The 17879-nt window shown below is 49.1% G+C and overlaps 7 protein-coding genes across 7 annotated transcripts; 5 read left to right on the top strand and 2 right to left on the bottom strand.

Annotated features, from left to right (window-relative positions):
• Nucleotides 1-313: 313 nt before the first annotated feature.
• On the bottom strand, nt 314-1092 carry BO79DRAFT_283856 (DUF5572 domain-containing protein; the record flags this gene model as incomplete). Its single annotated transcript, XM_025688188.1, has 2 exons — nt 314-784; nt 905-1092. The coding sequence occupies 2 exons, from the start codon at nt 1090-1092 to the stop codon at nt 490-492; spliced, it is 483 nt and encodes a 160-aa protein (XP_025545422.1). The 3' UTR covers nt 314-489.
• Nucleotides 1093-1835: 743 nt separating this feature from the next.
• On the bottom strand, nt 1836-3513 carry BO79DRAFT_241981 (TFIIH/NER complex subunit SSL1). The gene is made up of 3 exons (XM_025685175.1): nt 3232-3513; nt 2816-3151; nt 1836-2746 (listed from the first exon to the last, which is right to left on the bottom strand). The coding sequence occupies exons 1-3, from the start codon at nt 3462-3464 to the stop codon at nt 1942-1944; spliced, it is 1374 nt and encodes a 457-aa protein (XP_025545421.1). The 5' UTR covers nt 3465-3513; the 3' UTR covers nt 1836-1941.
• A 734-nt stretch (nt 3514-4247) lies between these two features.
• BO79DRAFT_223641 (M1 family metallopeptidase) lies at nt 4248-7611 on the top strand (the record flags this gene model as incomplete). Its single annotated transcript, XM_025683615.1, has 11 exons — nt 4248-4282; nt 4357-4526; nt 4614-5038; nt 5101-5322; nt 5380-5497; nt 5555-5757; nt 5816-6026; nt 6085-6155; nt 6219-6661; nt 6748-6960; nt 7017-7611. The coding sequence occupies 11 exons, from the start codon at nt 4248-4250 to the stop codon at nt 7609-7611; spliced, it is 2706 nt and encodes a 901-aa protein (XP_025545420.1).
• Nucleotides 7612-8264: 653 nt separating this feature from the next.
• BO79DRAFT_206266 (Rab family GTPase YPT1) lies at nt 8265-9970 on the top strand. The gene is made up of 5 exons (XM_025681939.1): nt 8265-8444; nt 8683-8806; nt 8891-8938; nt 8997-9224; nt 9301-9970. Exons 1-5 carry the CDS (start codon nt 8434-8436, stop codon nt 9493-9495), a joined length of 606 nt encoding a protein of 201 aa, XP_025545419.1. The 5' UTR covers nt 8265-8433; the 3' UTR covers nt 9496-9970.
• A 576-nt stretch (nt 9971-10546) lies between these two features.
• Nucleotides 10547-12240, top strand: pmp47 (putative peroxisomal membrane protein Pmp47). The gene is made up of 3 exons (XM_025680383.1): nt 10547-11088; nt 11143-11876; nt 11932-12240. Exons 1-3 carry the CDS (start codon nt 10964-10966, stop codon nt 12048-12050), a joined length of 978 nt encoding a protein of 325 aa, XP_025545418.1. The 5' UTR covers nt 10547-10963; the 3' UTR covers nt 12051-12240.
• A 667-nt stretch (nt 12241-12907) lies between these two features.
• BO79DRAFT_261759 (WD repeat protein) lies at nt 12908-16534 on the top strand. The gene has a single exon (XM_025686527.1). It carries the CDS (start codon nt 13061-13063, stop codon nt 16340-16342), a length of 3282 nt encoding a protein of 1093 aa, XP_025545417.1. The 5' UTR covers nt 12908-13060; the 3' UTR covers nt 16343-16534.
• An 8-nt stretch (nt 16535-16542) lies between these two features.
• BO79DRAFT_206262 (uncharacterized protein) lies at nt 16543-17861 on the top strand. The gene is made up of 2 exons (XM_025681938.1): nt 16543-16754; nt 16848-17861. Exons 1-2 carry the CDS (start codon nt 16669-16671, stop codon nt 17647-17649), a joined length of 888 nt encoding a protein of 295 aa, XP_025545416.1. The 5' UTR covers nt 16543-16668; the 3' UTR covers nt 17650-17861.
• The last annotated feature ends 18 nt before the right edge of the window (nt 17862-17879 follow it).

Raw genomic sequence — 17879 nt, 5'->3', positions numbered from 1 at the left:
TCTAGTCATTGTGCAGGAGCTAAACGGCTTATGCCCCCCAAGACGCCTCCTCTCCTTATACACCGGAATGAATGAAAAAAGAAAAATGGAGACGAAATATGAAGGAAAAATTCGAGCAAGCGAGTAGCATCAAAATGGGCTCAGAAACTATAACCTTTTTTTTTATTGAAGTTGATGGAGATTCTATATGGGTCGACAATTACAGTTATGAGTTGCTTGTGCAGGTCAGGAGCTTGGTTTACGAAAGCGAACACTACTAACCCACCTACTTGTCGGGATTATATTTTTATTATGAACTGATGTATCATACCAACCACTCATTTGTCCGATGCTTGTTATCCTTCACAACTCTGCGGCTTGCAGGAATAGTAATATTTGCATGCTGACCACAACCCTGGACTTCTCCAGTGCCCTCTAATCGAGAACGTAGATCCCCAGATCCCGGGCGATTGCAGCCACTGGGTGTAACGCTGAGCAGCTAAAATCCCGTCATTGACTAGCTGTTCCTTTTTCCCATGGTTTGCGCCTTTCTGACTTCTCGCTTGGAGTGTCATGGCCTGTCAAGACGGTGTCTGGAATTTGCTGAATTCCAGGAATGGGTTGACCGGTTGTGATGAGTTCCACTATATGAGCGAAGGATGAAGGATATGCAGGCTCCTCTTTAGAATTTGGAACGTTCACTGTTGGGCTTGGTGATGAAAGGTCGGCGGACTTGGATTTTGATGCTGATTCTATCCATGCTTTGTATGTTGAGAACTCGAGTGGGGGCATGAGCTTTTCTTTCCTGAGAACGAACAAGGCATGGTGACAAAGATCAGTACCAGTATTTGTATATAATCATACAGTGGCATATGCATATGCTACAATACCGGGGATCACGGGTGGATACAGATCGTATGTATACCTTGAGAAGTAGAAGCATTTAGCTTGTAGGGTAAGGTCATCATTGCGATTGATTTCCTCTTCCGACGCAGGTGATTCCGGGTGGCCTAGGATGATGGAAAGCCCAACTGCAAATTCACGGTCCGTGCTGAAGGGATATGAGCTCAATCTTTCAAATAGCTCAATCTCCGAGGGCTGAAGCTGCGCCATCTCGTGACAAACTGCTGCAGGCTCAAACTACCCGATGGGCTTATTTGAGGGCTCAGACGTAGTTTTAAAGAATATATTGCGCGGGCTTGGGCACTCGAAGCGAAGGCGCAAATTCTCTCGGTGTCTTGAGACAGAGCGACCGCTTCTACTTTGCAATCCGTTGCTGTTTCTCGGTTGTCCACTCTCCTTGTGAATGATGCCAGTGGTTAAGTCCGTTGTAAGGGTGCTCGGGCCCAAGATTAACCGAGGTCCACGTAGATTGAAGATTAGGAACTAGTTTGGATACTTAGCTTAGCTAGGCTGTGACGTAGCCTATATACTTTGTACTTCGGTCCTTTGGCGGGGTTCCCGCTAAGACTCGAGCCTATCGGCGTTAGCAGCATGGCTGATCTTTCCTATCCAATGTTAATTCGTTTCATGGAATTATTTCTATCACAAGCTCCTTATCAATCAGTTCGGAGAATTCGGATGCGAACGAATCGAAGCGTCTGGGGCAAGTTATAGATCGCCATTTTGCTATTTCGTGTTCGCAACCCCAGTATATCGACAAGCCGTTCCATAGGGCTCGGACTTAGATTTTAGTGGTTACCCTTTCGGTCAGGTGAAATATAGTCTAAGAGAATTTGATGGCCTGATCCGCCGACATTTCAATTGATAATTATTATGAGGTATGATAGCCCGCCTCTGGTTTTATGTTACTTTGTTCGACTGGCGGTTAGTTTGACAGCTCGACTGATAATAGACTGGGTCGCGCTAGCGAGACCGATGGCGGGGGCATCTACACATCCGACCGAGAAAGTGAGCCCCACGGCCATTCTATTGATTTATTATTCGCAATCAACCATATGATCATGCAGAGGTATCCATCCTGTCTAGAGCTTCGTGGTTCTGAGAGGGCTCGGAGCTCGTAGGTAATATCACCTTACTTTGGCAGCCAGGGCAGTTGTGCACAACCTCATGAGCGAAAAGGTCACAGTCAATGCAGAAATGGTTTTTGCACACAGTACATTCATACCGGCTGCTTACGCTCATTCCCTTTGCCTGTCCCTCTGAAATATGCCACTGCTCCTTGGGTGGTACTGGTGGAAAGGAGATCCCACATGCGAAACAGACACTACTGCGCGAGGCATGTTGCCACGAAACTTCCACCCAATTCATAAGGGGAAACAGATGGTGATATGACCGAGCAAGGTGGGTTGAAAGGATCAAAGTAAGACCGCAGGAAGGACACTCGGCAGGGAGACCACAAACCTTACTGTTACACCGTGAGCACAGATATCCCCCACGAGAAGGCTTGGAATGGCAAGCACAAAGTGAAGGGTAAGCCTCGACTGTTCGTGATGGAAAACCCATCATCAAGAGAGAGCTTGTGGACTGCTTCTGAGAGTAGGTGGCTGGCGGTGTTGTCACATTCATCACAAGGTCACGGAAATGCTGTTCATTGAGTGCTACACCGTATGTGGTATCATCACCCCCGTTAGTCTTGCCACAAATTTCGCGGCAGATGGCCACTTGGGCGGCAAGGCCCACGATTCCAACACGAATTTTGTCGTTGATGAGCGTAGTTATCGTTTGGTGAATATCACCGGGATCGGAGGAAAGGAGGGAGCCAAATATGACGAAAATCTCACGGGTGCCATGGCTTGGGGTATGGCTGTTGCAAGATAGGTTAGCCCGTTCTTATCATCTAGTGTATACGGCACCAAGCGCGGAGAAGACATACAACAAAGCACCACGAGCCATTTCGAAGCCATTCTGCAAACTAGGAAGACCCTTCGGATCCTGGTCTCGCAATGATTGGATGGCACTGATATGCTCCGTAGGGTTTCCGCTCATATCACTGACTCTAACCGCCAATCCATCTTTGAGACCAAGAACGCCGAGTTGAGAAATGGGATTTTGCTCGAAAAACTCCCTCACAAACTCTTGTGCATACCGTAGGGACAATAGATAGCGTGTGGGTCGGAGATCTTTCTCGGTCATGGATTGTGACAGATCTATGATCAGAATGAGATGGCGGATTATACCCCGTTGTAAGGGAGTCGTATCTCTGAGGAGCCTGCAAGCGTGAAGACATGGAAACTCAGCTCGAACCGTTAATCAGGACTGAGAGCTACCCGGCCTAAAAGTACAACCTACCTTTTCCTTTTCCCAGCTTCAAGAAGCCCTTCGACTGTAGAGCTGATTGTGCCGTCGGCACCTTCAACTAAGGTTTCCCATGTTCTCGAGACTTCCCATTCTGCGCCTCCACGGTGCTTTCTCCTCTTCGAACGGGATGCGCCCGCAGTATCTCCACGAGATCCTGATAAGATATTGCTTTCATCTTCATCCTCAGAGATTTCTCCTGTATACTCTTCATCGGAATCGACCATACTTGCACTGAAACGGAATGAGAGGCGAGTGCGTCAACCAAGAAGTGCGTCGGGCGTCATGAAAGTTGGATGGAAAAGGTCTACCTAGGCATGTATCCACTCTGTTGGATTCGGTTCGAGCAGGGAGGGTCCGAGCTCCGCCGGAGCTCCGTTCCCTACCTTTCCTCATGAAGCAAGGGTACTTACTAGCTGAGGTATCAAGCAGTTGCTGTTCTCATCCTTTTTTTTTTTCTTTGGCTTTTGACCTTCATTATCATTTTCCTTAAACTACCTTTTCTACTCGTTCCAATTCTATACTAGCTTTCGTGGCTAGGTACCATTGGATACTTAAACCCTTTCTAATCTACTCTGAGCTCCATTGTGATCAGAGAAAGCCTGCTTCGTAACCTGAAGTTTTAATTAGCCACACTTCGTATTGCTACGACGGTGTACTGCAAAAATTGATGAGCTGCTCCGAGAGTAACCGTAGGTAGGCAGACTTGGCCCCATCCTAAAATCTCAGACCCAAAAATGTGGGGAAGAAGATGCATCGCGTCAATCCGACGTGGTGGTATGAATGCTCATGCAGTCCGTGGTCATTCTCCAATTTATCGTCCGGTCCGACCACTTTCCCACCTCTGCCCCTCATCCTCCACCTCTTTCTGCCCCTCCTCCATCTCTTCGTCACGCTCCCGCTCCCTTTCCGGCTTGCCCTACTCGACACACCTACAGTCTATCCGTAGGGTCAATCTTGCTCTATCCTCACCCGTTTTTGTAAGGCGCTGTTCATCTGAATTCCGCGCAATGGCATCCAAGGACAGGGATATCCTCCCGGACGTGTAAGTTACCGATCGCCAACAGCTGAGTATCGTGCACCTATATCTGTTGGCGTGCCTCTAACAATCGGTGGCAGGGTCAAGCCTGTTCATTACAATGTGTCTTTGTTTGACCTTCAGTTCGGCGGCTCATGGGGTTATAAGGGTACCGTCAAAATCGATTCCAAGGTCACCCGTCCTACAAAATCGATCGTGTTGAACTCCAAGGAAATCGAAGTCCAGGATGCTGAAGTTTTTGGAAAGGACGGTTAGTGACAGAGCCACATCCCAATTGTTCCTGATCCCATTCTTTTCCACGAACGAATGTTGGGTTTGACATATCGGCTGCACTTAGGGACCAAGCTGGCAAAGGCGTCTAATATCGCATACGATACCAAGTCGGAAAGGGTCACTTTTACCTTTGCAGAGGAAATCCATCCCGCAGATGTTGTCCTGTCAATCAATTTCACCGGTATTATGAACAATGCCATGGCTGGATTTTCTCGCTCCAAGTATAAGCCGGTGGTGGATCCGACCGAAGACACACCCAAGGAGGGCGATTCCTATTACATGCTTAGTACCCAATTCGAATCTTGTGATGCTCGTAGGGCATTCCCTTGCTTCGATGAACCGAATCTAAAGGCCACATTCGACTTTGAGATTGAGGTTCCCCGAGGACAAACAGCCCTTAGCAACATGCCTATCAAGTCTGAGAGGAGCGGCAGTAGGCCAGAACTCAAGATGGTCTCTTTCGAAACTACACCGGTCATGAGTACTTACGTCAGTTTGCACCGTCCCTTGATAATAATACTCCACACTAACTCTTGACATCTTCTATTTAGCTTCTGGCATGGGCAGTCGGTGACTTTGAATATGTTGAGGCTATGACTCAGCGCAAATATCAAGGCAAGAGCATCCCCGTTCGCGTGTATACGACCAAGGGCCTTAAGGAGCAGGCCCGCTTTGCTTTGGAGTGTGCCCATCGTACGGTCGATTACTTCTCTGAAATCTTTGAGATCGAGTATCCGTTGCCTAAGGCGGATCTCCTTGCTGTCCACGAGTTTGTACGGAAACCGATTCTGTTTCTCACGAATAGAAACCACTAACGATAAATGCTCCAGGCTATGGGCGCCATGGAGAACTGGGGACTTGTTACCTACCGAACGACTGCTGTACTTTTCGACGAGGGCAAGTCAGACACCAGATACAAGAATCGTATTGCATATGTCGTCGCGCACGGTTTGTCTTCCCTTGCAATTTAAGCGGCATTTCTCTTTTAACGAGTGATAATCCTAGAATTGGCGCACCAATGGTTCGGAAATCTCGTAACGATGGATTGGTGGAATGAGTTGTGGCTCAACGAAGGCTTTGCAACATGGGTTGGCTGGCTTGCTGTGGATCATTTCTATCCAGGTATTCAATGGACCCGGGCACTTACAGACCAAATGCAGCTGACAATTTTCTCGCGAACAGAGTGGAACATATGGTCTCAGTTTGTTGTACGCAATTCTCGAGGTAAATACAGCCTTGTGTGGCAGATTATTAACTTTTGCATAGGCTGAGAGTGTCCAACAAGCATTTCAACTCGATTCATTACGAGCTTCCCACCCGATTGAGGTTCCTGTGAGGAACGCTCTTGAAGTCGATCAAATTTTCGATCACATCAGCTACCTCAAGGGAAGCTCGGTCATCCGGATGCTAAGCGATCATCTTGGTCGGGAAACATTTCTGCGGGGAGTAGCCACTTATCTCAAAGCCCATGCATATGGCAAGTACACATCGAAGATCTATAGGGGATCGGGGTTGCTAATTACTGACAAATTCAGGTAATGCTACCACTAATGATCTCTGGAGCGCTCTCAGCGAAGCGTCCAATCGGGATGTTACTAGCTTTATGGTGAGCTGCCTTTCTTTTTTTTTTTTTTTAACACCGGATCACTGTTCTGACTGCATCATGAAGGATCCATGGATTCGCAAGATTGGCTTTCCTGTTGTCACCGTAACCGAGCAAGCCGGTCAGCTCAATGTTCGTCAGAACCGCTTCTTGTCGACAGGTGATGTTAAGCCCGAGGAAGATGAGACGGCTTGGTGGATTCCCCTTGGTGTCAAATCAGGACCTAAGATGGCCGACGTAAAGCCCGGTGCTCTCGTTTCCAAGGAAGCTACAATTGGGGAACTCGGAAAAGATTCCTTTTACAAGCTGAACAAAGACCTGTCCGGCTTTTACCGAACCAATTACCCTGCCGATCGGCTGGCGAAACTCGCTCAATCACTGGAACTGCTGAGCACCGAGGATAAGATCGGATTGATTGGCGATGCCGCTGCCCTGGCTGTTTCCGGGGACGGATCCACTGCTGCTCTATTGGCTCTCTTAGAGGGGTTTAAGGGCGAAAAGAATTATCTGTGAGTATCTAACTATGACATCCTAACCCTTCCTAAGATTCGGTAATCCCTATACCTCCATGCTTGGTTCTTAACTACTTCCACAGGGTCTGGTCCCAAATCTCTTCCACCGTTGCGAACTTACGCTCTGTGTTCGCCCAGAATGAGTCGGTAGCAGCGGGACTCAAGAGGTTTGCCCTGGAGCTCTCATCCCCTGCCGCTAATGAAATCGGTTGGGAATTCAGCGCGGAGGATGACTATCTCACTGTCCAGCTTCGTAAGCTTCTAATTGGGATGGCTGGCCGTGCGGGCCACAAAGAGTATGTCAACCGCGAGACGTTTTTCGCTTTGAATCAAGGGTCTAACTTTTTGCTAGCATAATACCCGAGGCCAAACGACGATTCGAGCTTTGGAAAACAGGCAACGATAAGAACGCTGTGCATACCAACCTCCGCTCAGTGATCTTTAGTATCGTAATCTCGGAGGGCGGTCGTGAAGAATACAACGCCGTAAAGCAGGAGTATCTCAAAACCGACTCCGTTGACGGCAAGGAGATTTGCCTGGGAGCCCTTGGGCGTACTAAAGATGCTGAGCTGGTAAAGGATTATATGGACTTTGTCTTCTCAGACAAGGTTGCAATCCAGGATGTTCATAATGGCGCGACTTCAATGGCTACGAATCCCTTAACTCGCCACCTTCTATGGACATATATGAAAGAGAACTGGGCGGCAGTTGAAGCTCGTTTGTCAGCGAACAATGTTGTTTTCGAGCGGTTTGTGCGCATGGGGCTCTCCAAATTCGCAGACCACGATATTGCAGCCGATATTGCTTCGTTTTTCCGGGAGAAGGACACCGGTGCGTACGATCGCGCCCTGGTAATCGTTGCTGATAGCATCCGGACGAATGCACGCTACAAGGAAAGAGATGAGAAGCAGGTCTTGGAATGGCTTCAGGCACAGGGCTACGCTTGATCCACTTGGGGCGAAGGTAAATGGTTTTGATAATCTGTTCGTACCAACAGGTGAAAATGGTGCCTTGTGATCTAAAACACCTGCCATTCTGTGAATCATCTGAGTATTGGAGTTCTGTAGAACTCGAACTTCTGACTTGTACCTGACTTGATACGTGAAGGACTGTCTTTCGTCTTAGGAAGTGAAGGTGGAGCACTTATTTTCGATGTCTCCCTGACTTGCACATGTGACGAGAGGGACCGGCACTTGGTAGTACGTAGTATATATATAGCTAGCAGACGAAAATGAGTACCCTCTTATTTTGCATTGTTCTATCGGAAGGACCACAGTTATGTTACCTGAAGAAAAAAGGTGGTGCCGAGCCACCTAAACCTGTTTAGAACCGGAGTGCACATTGTGCAACTTGAGTCGGACTACTGTAAGTACCATCTCCTAGATAGGCCAGTCCCTAGAATCTGTTCATTTGCATGTGGTTGTTAGTGTGTCTTGATTGGCGCACTAGCCTGGCTTGGGTCATGGGTCTGGGGCGGGCGAGCGTGAAACGGTCATTCCCACCCAGGAGGTCCACACTAGGCAGGAGACGGACTAGCGCCAGTATTGGAACCTGCACGTTGGGCTCGCCTGCTCTCCTGCAGTCAGCAACGCAACCGCCATTTCAAGAGACCGCTCGGTCATCTCATTAAGTAGACACTCAAGTATCGTTTACTACATCGGCTTGTTGCCACGCCTAATACTTCTCTTCTGCAACTTCAGCTCTCCACCTTTCCATCAAATAACTCTCTAGATTTCGCATACGCTGACGTACCGTCCAAGTGCCCCATCATGAATCCCGAGTGGTAAGTGCCCTTGATCGCCCATATTTGGCCTACAACTCATCAGGTTCCGGCGATGCCCCCCTTGTCATGATGGCACTACGTCTTTCATCCATATCCTCTTTATCTCTTGGTTCCCGTGCTAATTTGAACCCCTATTAGAGCCCCCCACGATCCTCCGTTTCCCCCACGCCTTATTTGGCTCAGCGCGGCCCTCTTCGTGCGTATCGATCGATCGATATGCTAATAGTTTGGCTAGATACGATTATCTCTTCAAGCTGCTCCTCATCGGAGACTCTGGTGTTGGAAAGTCGTGCTTGCTCCTCCGTTTCGCCGATGATACCTACACGGAGAGCTACATCTCCACCATCGGAGTTGACTTCGTACGTATCTGGCCTTTCACTTCTCATCATAGCTGCTAGCAGTGGGCTGCGTCATAGAATCCCATCTAACGTTTTTGAATGCAGAAAATTCGTACCATCGAGCTGGATGGAAAGACGGTGAAACTCCAGATCGTAAGGCAGCCCCCATTCACAACAGTCGGTCACCCGGCTTTACTAACGGGCGCTCTAGTGGGATACTGCGGGCCAGGAACGTTTCCGGACAATCACTTCTTCTTACTACCGTGGTGCTCATGGAATCTGTGTCGTCTACGATGTTACCGACATGGACTCTTTCAACAATGTGAAGCAGTGGCTTCAAGAGATTGATCGCTACGCCACTGAAGGCGTCAACAAGCTCCTTGTCGGAAACAAGAGCGATATGGAAGACAAGAAGGTCGTTGAATACACAGTGGCTAAGGTATGTGGCCATGCCTTTATGTGGGACTCTTCCATGTTCTGGCAGAGGGGGTGATTGACACAATGTGTTTGTTTAGGAATTCGCCGACAGCCTTGGAATCCCGTTCTTGGAGACCTCGGCAAAGAACGCTTCGAATGTAGAGCAGGCTTTCTTGACAATGGCGAGACAGATCAAGGAACGCATGGGCACCGCGACTGTCAACAACAAGCCAACTGTGCAGGTTGGCCAAGGCCAGGGCGTTCAATCCGGCTCCGCGGGCGGCTGCTGCTAGACTATTGATGATCCTGATCCCGCGTTGCATTACGCCATCTTGAGACGGGGTGAAAATTTGGTGATTAAAGAAGAGGAGCCACGAGGGAGGCTACCTACTGCACCCTGCTGCCGGGCAGTCTTCCTCGAATGCTAGCATTATCTTAAATGTTCTATGCTGGCAATGGTCACCGGGAGTAGTTTTCTTTTTCATGCTTTAGAAGGCTTTCGTTTCGTCTTTATACATGGTGCACTATGGATAATTTTCTGTGTCCTCAGGTTTTCCCTTTTCACCTCTCGGTCATCTATCTTCCCCTTCCCTATCTTTCCCGTCGCTATTGTCTTGCTCGTGGCCTTTCTCTAACTCGAAGCATTTTCTATCTGATCCGTTGAGTTTTTCTTAGTTAGTTGGATCCGTTGCGTGATTATGTCTGGGTCAATTAATGCAGAAGTTAATGATACTTAAGTGAATATGGTTCGTGGCAAATCAAAATCAGAACATACTCGCTTTTCCGCCTTCATTTACTTGGACTCTAACGGTATGGTACAAATATAAGTTGTAGGATATGTAGAGTCATTGTTAGCACTCTGCTCTTTCACTAATAGCAACTATGTTTCGGGTCTACAATTGTATTGATATTGAAAATTGAACAAGGGTTGTTTGTCGCGAGTAGGCTATATCCCATGTGCGAGGTTTTCATAGACTATACGTGCTCTGCGCAGGAATGTCACATGCCATACATACCCTTCCTAGCAGTTCGTGATGCTTTCATGCCTAGGTAGTCTCTCCCACACTCTTCAATTTTGCCCAGGCTCTGAACCTATATGTAATTATTGTTCAGATGGTAGATACTGACACGAATCGCTTAGAAGCAAAGAAACGGACTCTAATGTCAATCACCTGTTGTTGTATCAAAGGGTCAAGAGAGAAATGTGGAGGATGGATATTACAACGGTAGATGAAACACGTGAAGTGGATCTGCTATTTACCGGCAAATGTCACCTCCTTAGTTCATAATTGTCGTTTTCTCCCCAGTAACCATCTAGGAGCATGGAAAAGCCTCAGGAAGTTAGCCAAATTTCATATGGCATGAGCGTTGATCCGATCAGCTGATGAGGGTCACCCATCAGCCGAGGCACAGGCTTCGGTAAACGTCATGTAAACCATCACCCCCAAATCCAGAGCCGAGCCTTTCTCGCACCCGACATCGACATAGTCCCTACCCCATTCGTCCCAAGGCCTACATATCTACCCCTTTCCTCCTTTCTTGCTGTCATTCCTTGCGACCTTCTCGGGCAGAATTACTGAAATATCACTAGTTCTCCATCTGCCGTCTTTTTCACACTCACTTGTCAAAGCAATCCGTAACCCATCTATAAGGATCCGAGGTACCGATACCCGATTCGCGTGCACCATCATAGTATAATATCGATCCGCTTTCTTGACGCACCTATTCCGATAGACAAAGAAAATCACCGCGTTATCGATCATGTCTCAGTCTAACATTGGAGGGCAAAAGAAGGCCGTTGCAGTGTCTGCTGCGGTCCAGCAAAGTGACAACATGGCACATGCATTGGCGGGCGCTGGAGGCGGTATACTGTCAATGCTCTTGACGTGCGGCAACACCTCCTGTTAATGAAATCAGCGTTGACATTCCATATGTTGTAGTTATCCCCTGATAACCCTTTCCACGAGAGCGCAAGTCGAGTCCAAGCGTGCCCATTCCACGACGTACGACGCAATACGCCGCATCATTCAACGAGAGGGGGTTTCTGGGCTCTATTCCGGTCTTGAATCTGCGCTCTTTGGCATCAGCGTCACGAACTTCGTCTACTACTATTGGTACGAATGGACGCGTTCGGCTTTCGAAAAGGCGGCTGCGCGGGCGGGGCGGTCCTCAAAGAAGCTCACGACGGCGGAGTCAATGATCGCGGGCGCTATCGCCGGGAGTGCGACGGTCCTGATCACAAACCCTATATGGGTTGTAAACACTAGAATGACAGCCCGCAAGTCCGAGTCGGAGCAAGAAACATTGCCAGGGACTCCCCCCAAGAAGTCGCGGGCATCTACAATTAGTACATTGTTGGACTTGCTCCGGCAAGAGGGGCCCAAGGCTCTCTTTGCTGGTGTTTTGCCAGCCCTCATTCTGGTCATTAACCCGATTCTACAGTACACAATTTTTGAGCAGCTGAAGAATATTGTGGAGCGTCGTAGGCGTATGACGCCAAAGGATGCGTTCTATCTTGGGGCGCTTGGTAAGATACTGGCAACTTCGATCACCTATCCCTATATTACGGTGAAGAGTCGCATGCATGTTGCTAGTAAAGATGGTCCTAAGGAGAGTCTGAACGGGAGCCTGAAGAGAATCGTCAAGGAAGAGGGTTTTGTGGGCCTTTACAGAGGTATAGTACTGACAATGAGGGAGCCATGCAAACTTATGCTAACATCACATGACAGGCATTGGGCCAAAGGTCACACAGAGCGCCATTACTGCGGCGTTCTTGTTTGGGTTCAAGGATGTTCTTTATGACCTTATGGTCTCTCTTCGAAAGAGGAACCGGACAATTTCCAAGTGAAACATGTGATCTGGAAGAAACTCTTTAAAGCACCCTTGCCAAATCATTAACATTATTTGGGCTCAGAAAGACCTCCTGATTGATCCCCTCATCGTGTACCTTTGGGCCCCTGTATTTCTGTCTTTAATCTGAATATATTCTGTACATATATGTTCTCTTATTCAAATTCGGCACGATGACTGTTTCTTGGGCGATCCTAAAAATCGATATATTTAGGCTTGCATTCATATAGTACTAAGCCTTTCTCTGATTGGGCCTGATCCTTTTGCTATCGCACCAAAGGATTGATTCGGTGATGATGTTTAAGTGGATCATGGCATCCCGCCGTAGTGGCTGTAGACACCTCTTTCAGTGGAAAGTTCCGTCAACCGTGTAAAGGCGCTAAAGAGTAGCACCAGTAGAGGAAAATAGAACACACTACGGAGTACTACTTGGAGACTTCTACTAGCTTGGCATGAAGCTAAGTACTAGTTACTAGTACTACGTACTCGATAAGGAGCCGCGGCTCGATTACATATGATTGGCCCTAGTGCGCCTGATCCATGAGACCCGACCGCCTGCCTTTTACAAGAATATAGAGCACTTTATCCAGCGCGTTCGCGCGTCGCAGTCGACGCGAAGGATATATTGTATTGTTCTGCTGCTGCCCTCAACATTGAGGCTCAGGCGAGGCCCAAGTGAGGTCTGGACGAGTGATGACTATTCGAAGCTGTGTGAACCCTTGCTGGACTTATGCATTCATATTAGGTAGAGTTCTAATTTTTCCCCTCATATAGTGTTTGTTCCCCGCCAGGCTGTCAAAAATCCAATTTGAGTTAAATTAAAGCCATTCACCGGCGCTGACTTGAGCTTTTATGTTAGCGCTACAGCAGGCCCTCCTCGAAATCACCTCTCAGTCTGATTCACTTCCAGTGCTGGCACTCATTCACTGAGCTATTGGTCGACATGCGCCGGCAAGCTCAGTTGTCTTGGTTTGGGATACCTAGTGGGAGACAAGTTATCCGCGCACAATGTCCCGTATACACACGCCGGAGGAATCCGAAGAACTTTCTGTTATTGAGGAAGCTCAGTTCCTCCTTTCACAGTTTATAAGAAACTCCTCCCACCAAACACGAGGGTCCCCAGCGGCAAGTCGCGGCGATCAACATACTGCCCCAGGAGAATGCTCTAGGACCGGGGAAGATATTCGCGAAAGCGTCAAGAAGCGCGGTAGGCCGCCTAAGACGCCTAAGACGCGCGTTGAACCTGGATCATCACCAGCGAACACTGGCGAGAACCGCGTCACATCCAGCACACCGCAAACACCGGACCCCTTGTACTTTTCCGAACAGGATAGGCCGGATACTGCATCGTCACCAGGAGATGGGCGTGAGATGTCGAGTAACCGGCGCTCTCGGCGTGCAAGGACTGGGCCAAACAACTATTACGACAAGACCAACTATTTGGGTTTCGGCTCCGATGAAGATGTCAGCGAAAGCCCTGCCAGGCCGTCTCCTACCACATCCCGACGTCCCAGGTTCTCTAGCATTGCAGCTCAACCAAATACTTCGTCATGTATTCATGATCGAATTGAAAAGGCCCGTGTCATCTATTCTTCACCTCATGTCCGGATTATCAAGTCGCCGCTTAAAAGTTTAGATGATTTGAGGTTATCGGGTCGTGCTTGCTATTCATCATTGCGTAGCCCAGGAGAGTACGCCTTGAAGTATCAGAACAAGCCGCCGCTGGCGGATGAGATTCTCCATATTGACTTTGACAGAACCGAAATGGCAGCCATCATGGACTTGTTTTGCTTTTGCGGCTTTCAGCGACACGACGAGATGGACACCGCGCTTTCGGACCAGCTTATCCAGGCTGCTCATATATGTGATATCTCGCAGAGGGCCTCGAAGAAGATTAGGTGGGTATGTGAGCTTTCGCAGATCATCTCTACCGAGAAAAACAATGGAATAGATGATAGTCATAAATGGCTTCTAGAAGCGATGGCATCTAAATCAAAAGACAAGCAAAAACGGCAAGCCAGACGCCTGGTAGGGAAAATTCTGGGGTTAGTCCAGGACACGTCTCAAGATAGTCCATTGCTCTTCTCTGGGATTCAGCTCTGGGAGTTGTCCAAAGTTCTACCCTCCGCTCTGGTGCTCAGCCGACGTGGACCTACTGAGATAGACGCCTTTATTGCTGATGCAAAAAGAGGCTGCCTTCCTTCCAACCCCTGTGTCATAGAGGCTACTGCATCGGGGTCTCGATGCGCAGAGATAAGCGGGTCGTTGAATAAAATCTTGCAGCGCCGTGAGCTAGGGCTTCGTGTAAAACGACAGCTTCACTCAAATACCAACAAAGGGTTTAAGCTTGCGAAAACTTGGAAAGATGCCTCGAATGATGTGATTGTCCTGGCTTGGGCACCAGATGGCACAAAATTTGCTGCCGGCGCGACAGCACAATGCGACGAGCATAATATGGAATACAACCGAAATAATAATCTAGTTGTTGGTGACATTGTCAACAATGAGTTGACTGAATTACCAGACCACTATGTTCTTCGGCCCCCAGGGAGGACCGCAGCAAGCCGGACTCTCCATGACCCTCGTCTCTGGATGAGCGTTACTTCCATCGAGTGGTGGGAAGATGCACTCTTTACTGCTAGCTACGACAATACAGTGAAGATATGGAATGCTTCCGGTCGAGATATCTCATGCCGCAAGACTCTTCAGCATGACTCTAAGGTGGAAGTTATGGCTCGCTCCCTTTATGAGCGGAATTTGCTCGCAACAGGCACTCGTTCAATAGGACTTTGGTCATTAGCAGAGTCAACCCACACTCTCCTAGAGCTACCTAGGGCGCGATCCAGAAAGGACAGAGAACTGGTACCTACTTCTTTAGCATGGGGGACCATTAAGGAAACCGGAAACATTCTGCTTGCCGGGTTGTGCGAAAAGGGTGATGGTACACTGCAGACAGGTCTGTTGGCAGGGTGGCGAATATGCGAGGCATCAATATCACCTATGCAATTTTCCCCAAACTCTCAGAACATGTTTGACATTAAATGGCACCCCACCTTGCCAATCTTTGCAGCAGCAACATCGATAGGTCATGGCCCTGTCAACAAGGCCTACAAGGATACCAGATCCTTAGTCCGAATGTATCAACCCTTATCATCAAAAGTCTGCACCATGGAGTTTGAGTGTCCGGCGCTAGATATCAACGACGCCCATATTTGCCCTATGAACCCAGGTTACGTGACAGCCAGCTGCACTGATGGAATTACCTATGTTTGGGACCATCGGCGCCCAGACCGAATTCTTCACAAGCTCCAACACGGAGAGCCTCTGAATCAGATAGATGAAACAATCAGCAGGGAACAAGCTGATGTTGGCGTTCGTTTGTCTCTATGGGGAGATAGGATTGACGAATTCTACACTGGGTCCTCTGACGGCGTCTTGAAGAGATGGGATATCCTTAGAGCCCCGGAAGATGTGCTCGTCCAGGATACGGCCAAATTTGACGAGGAAATTATGTGCGGTGCCTTTTCCAAAGATAAGTCCAACCTGCTGGTCGGCGATGCTGCTGGGGGTGTCCATCTTCTATCCCCCGGCCCGTTTACAAGCAATGAGGGCCTTACTATGAAATTCAAGCCTTCATTACAACCCCAACTGCAGATGTGTCCTGATGGGCAAGTATCTAATCCCGAATCAGGGATTAAGGCGGGCGCAGAACTTCTAGAGTCAGGGAAGCTCATCAGGCACCCAACATACGGAGTTGGACAAGGACCATATTATGATGGCCCCTTTGCAGCCTGGGCTCGTCCGGAAAACACCCCTGAGCATGAAATTGCACAAACCCGACTGAAGGAAGAGGTGCAGCTACGGCAACTCGATGGCCCGCCCCCGGATTGCAGGATCGGGCTAGATACAGCGTCCCAGCAAGATGTTGAGGCGCAGATTAAGCTGGCACATATTCGGAATCGGAGGCGCAATCAGAACAAGAGAACACGAGATGGGCTTAGTGAGCCTCTTGCATATGCCAAGACAGATGCCGTCGATCCCGCTAGCGATGTACCCGATATATACAAGCGCAGGTTGCACCATGTTGTATCACCACCAGGTTCTATGCCACCGAAGATTGGAGTCGTCGATTCAGTTGAAAATACGGAATGGAGGTCCGACTCGAATGTTATCCACTTTGCCGGATTTCAAACGGCCCTACAGGAGGTAGAAGAGGCACTCGAGGAAGACTTCTGGTGGCCGCCCAGCAGTGCCATCGATGCTAACATCCGAGACCTTGACGGTATTTAGTCTGGAGCCTGGCGAAATCGGTTGGGAGAGCGCTGATCCTATCAGAACTCCTGCGGCAGGAAAGTCATTCCGCTATGATGAATGATGTCAACGGTGTGCCGGCCAATTACATCACGTGGCTGAGCAGCGCCACGGGGCATTGCTGGGTGGGCTTTACTTCGATATCCGTACCTTAGATTGTAGTCGGTACTACATATATCTCTCTCTCGAATCCCAGATCTTTGGCCATTATAAACTTGCTACTTCAACTGTCTTGGCAGTGCTTAAGCCTTAGCCGATCCATTCCGGCCCCCATCTTCACATATCTGATCGTCACACCATCACAGATGTCATTTGCTCCTCCCTCCGGGCCCCCACCACCTTCAGTACCTGAAGGATGGAAAGCCCAGTTCGACGACCGATATAAGCAATGGTAAGACCTTATTTCACATCTCCGCCATCATATCTTCGTCGCGGATACATATTCATCCTGCAAGCCGAAAGAAACTAACGCCCAGTGTCAAAGGTTCTTTGTAGATCTACGCACCGGCAGATCACAATGGGAACGTCCCGAGGGTCCAACCTACCAGGAAGACTCGCAGAGACCACCCAGCGGGCCACCGCCCTCCCACGATGCCTCTGGTCCTGGTGATCGACCTAGTTCAGCGGCCGCCGGCGGCGACAAGAAACCTCTAGGCTCAAGGAATCCGTACAACAGCCAGCCGGATTCTACATTAGAGAGCGATGCCCGCTTAGCAGCTCAGCTACAAGCTGAAGAAGAAGCCCAGGCTCGTCGCAGAAGTCCGATACCACCAGCACAGGCACAATCTGGCGCTGCGTCCGATTACTATGCCGAGAACTCCTCTTCCCGCGTGCAGTCCCCCCAGGGACCATCAACGTCACCTGCGCCGAAACAGGAGCGGAGCAGGGGTCTCTTGGGCAAACTGATGGGAAGACACTCTGGCGGTAGTAGCAGTGGTGGTGGTGCGGGTTACAGTCGGCCACCGCAGCAAGCAGCCTATGGGTATCCTCAGGCTGGATACGGTGGCTATCCTCCTCCACAGCAGGCCGGGTATGGTTATCCTTCGTATCCGGCACAGGGTGGCTATTATGCACAGCAGCAGGCGCCGCAGCGGCGACACAATGGGATGGGAACTGCGGGGGCTGCGGCGTTAGGTGTGGGGGGTGGTCTACTAGGTGGATTCTTGTTGGCGGATGCTGTTGAGGATCTTGGACATGACTTTGATGGTCCTCCTCCGGGTGATTATGATGGTGGTGGTTTTGATGGAGGGGATTTCGGTGGTGATGACTTTGGGGGTGATTTCTAAGGGTGTTGTCGTGTATGGTGAGCTACGCTGGAAGGGGGCGATTGATGAGTTATGAGCATTGGGAGGTTAGCAGTTGTTGACTACTCTTGTTCTCTGTTGGGGTTTCTTCTGTTGCTTCTGGCTTGCTTGCTTACTTTCGGACTATCGTCGTCTTCTATGTAGATAGTATTAATTTCCCATAGCCTAATGTGTTATGAAGATGCATGAAAGAAGCTATCGTTCTGTAGCTG

This window comes from Aspergillus costaricaensis (genome assembly GCF_003184835.1).
Source record: "Aspergillus costaricaensis CBS 115574 unplaced genomic scaffold BO79scaffold_1, whole genome shotgun sequence".
Classification (NCBI taxonomy): domain Eukaryota; kingdom Fungi; phylum Ascomycota; class Eurotiomycetes; order Eurotiales; family Aspergillaceae; genus Aspergillus; species Aspergillus costaricensis.
Note: the sequence above shows the minus strand (reverse complement) of the source record. Positions and strands in the feature narration are given on the sequence as shown.

Bases quoted from the DNA above. Each gene is read 5' to 3' on its own strand.
- BO79DRAFT_241981 (XM_025685175.1), bottom strand. From the start codon at position 3,464: ATGGTCGATTCCGATGAAGAGTATACAGGAGAAATCTCTGAGGATGAA. The intron at 3,152-3,231 runs GTAGGTTGTACT...TCACGCTTGCAG, and splicing joins GAAGCTGGGAAAAGGAAAAG to GCTCCTCAGAGATACGACTC. The intron at 2,747-2,815 runs GTATGTCTTCTC...ATCTTGCAACAG, and splicing joins ATGGCTCGTGGTGCTTTGTT to CCATACCCCAAGCCATGGCA.
- BO79DRAFT_206266 (XM_025681939.1), top strand. The intron at 8,807-8,890 runs GTACGTATCTGG...TTTTGAATGCAG, and splicing joins CCACCATCGGAGTTGACTTC to AAAATTCGTACCATCGAGCT. The intron at 9,225-9,300 runs GTATGTGGCCAT...GTGTTTGTTTAG, and splicing joins TTGAATACACAGTGGCTAAG to GAATTCGCCGACAGCCTTGG.
- pmp47 (XM_025680383.1), top strand. From the start codon at position 10,964: ATGTCTCAGTCTAACATTGGAGGGCAAAAGAAGGCCGTTGCAGTGTCT. The intron at 11,089-11,142 runs GTGCGGCAACAC...CATATGTTGTAG, and splicing joins ATACTGTCAATGCTCTTGAC to TTATCCCCTGATAACCCTTT. The intron at 11,877-11,931 runs GTATAGTACTGA...ATCACATGACAG, and splicing joins TTTTGTGGGCCTTTACAGAG to GCATTGGGCCAAAGGTCACA.
- BO79DRAFT_261759 (XM_025686527.1), top strand. From the start codon at position 13,061: ATGTCCCGTATACACACGCCGGAGGAATCCGAAGAACTTTCTGTTATT.
- BO79DRAFT_206262 (XM_025681938.1), top strand. From the start codon at position 16,669: ATGTCATTTGCTCCTCCCTCCGGGCCCCCACCACCTTCAGTACCTGAA. The intron at 16,755-16,847 runs GTAAGACCTTAT...CCAGTGTCAAAG, and splicing joins GACGACCGATATAAGCAATG to GTTCTTTGTAGATCTACGCA.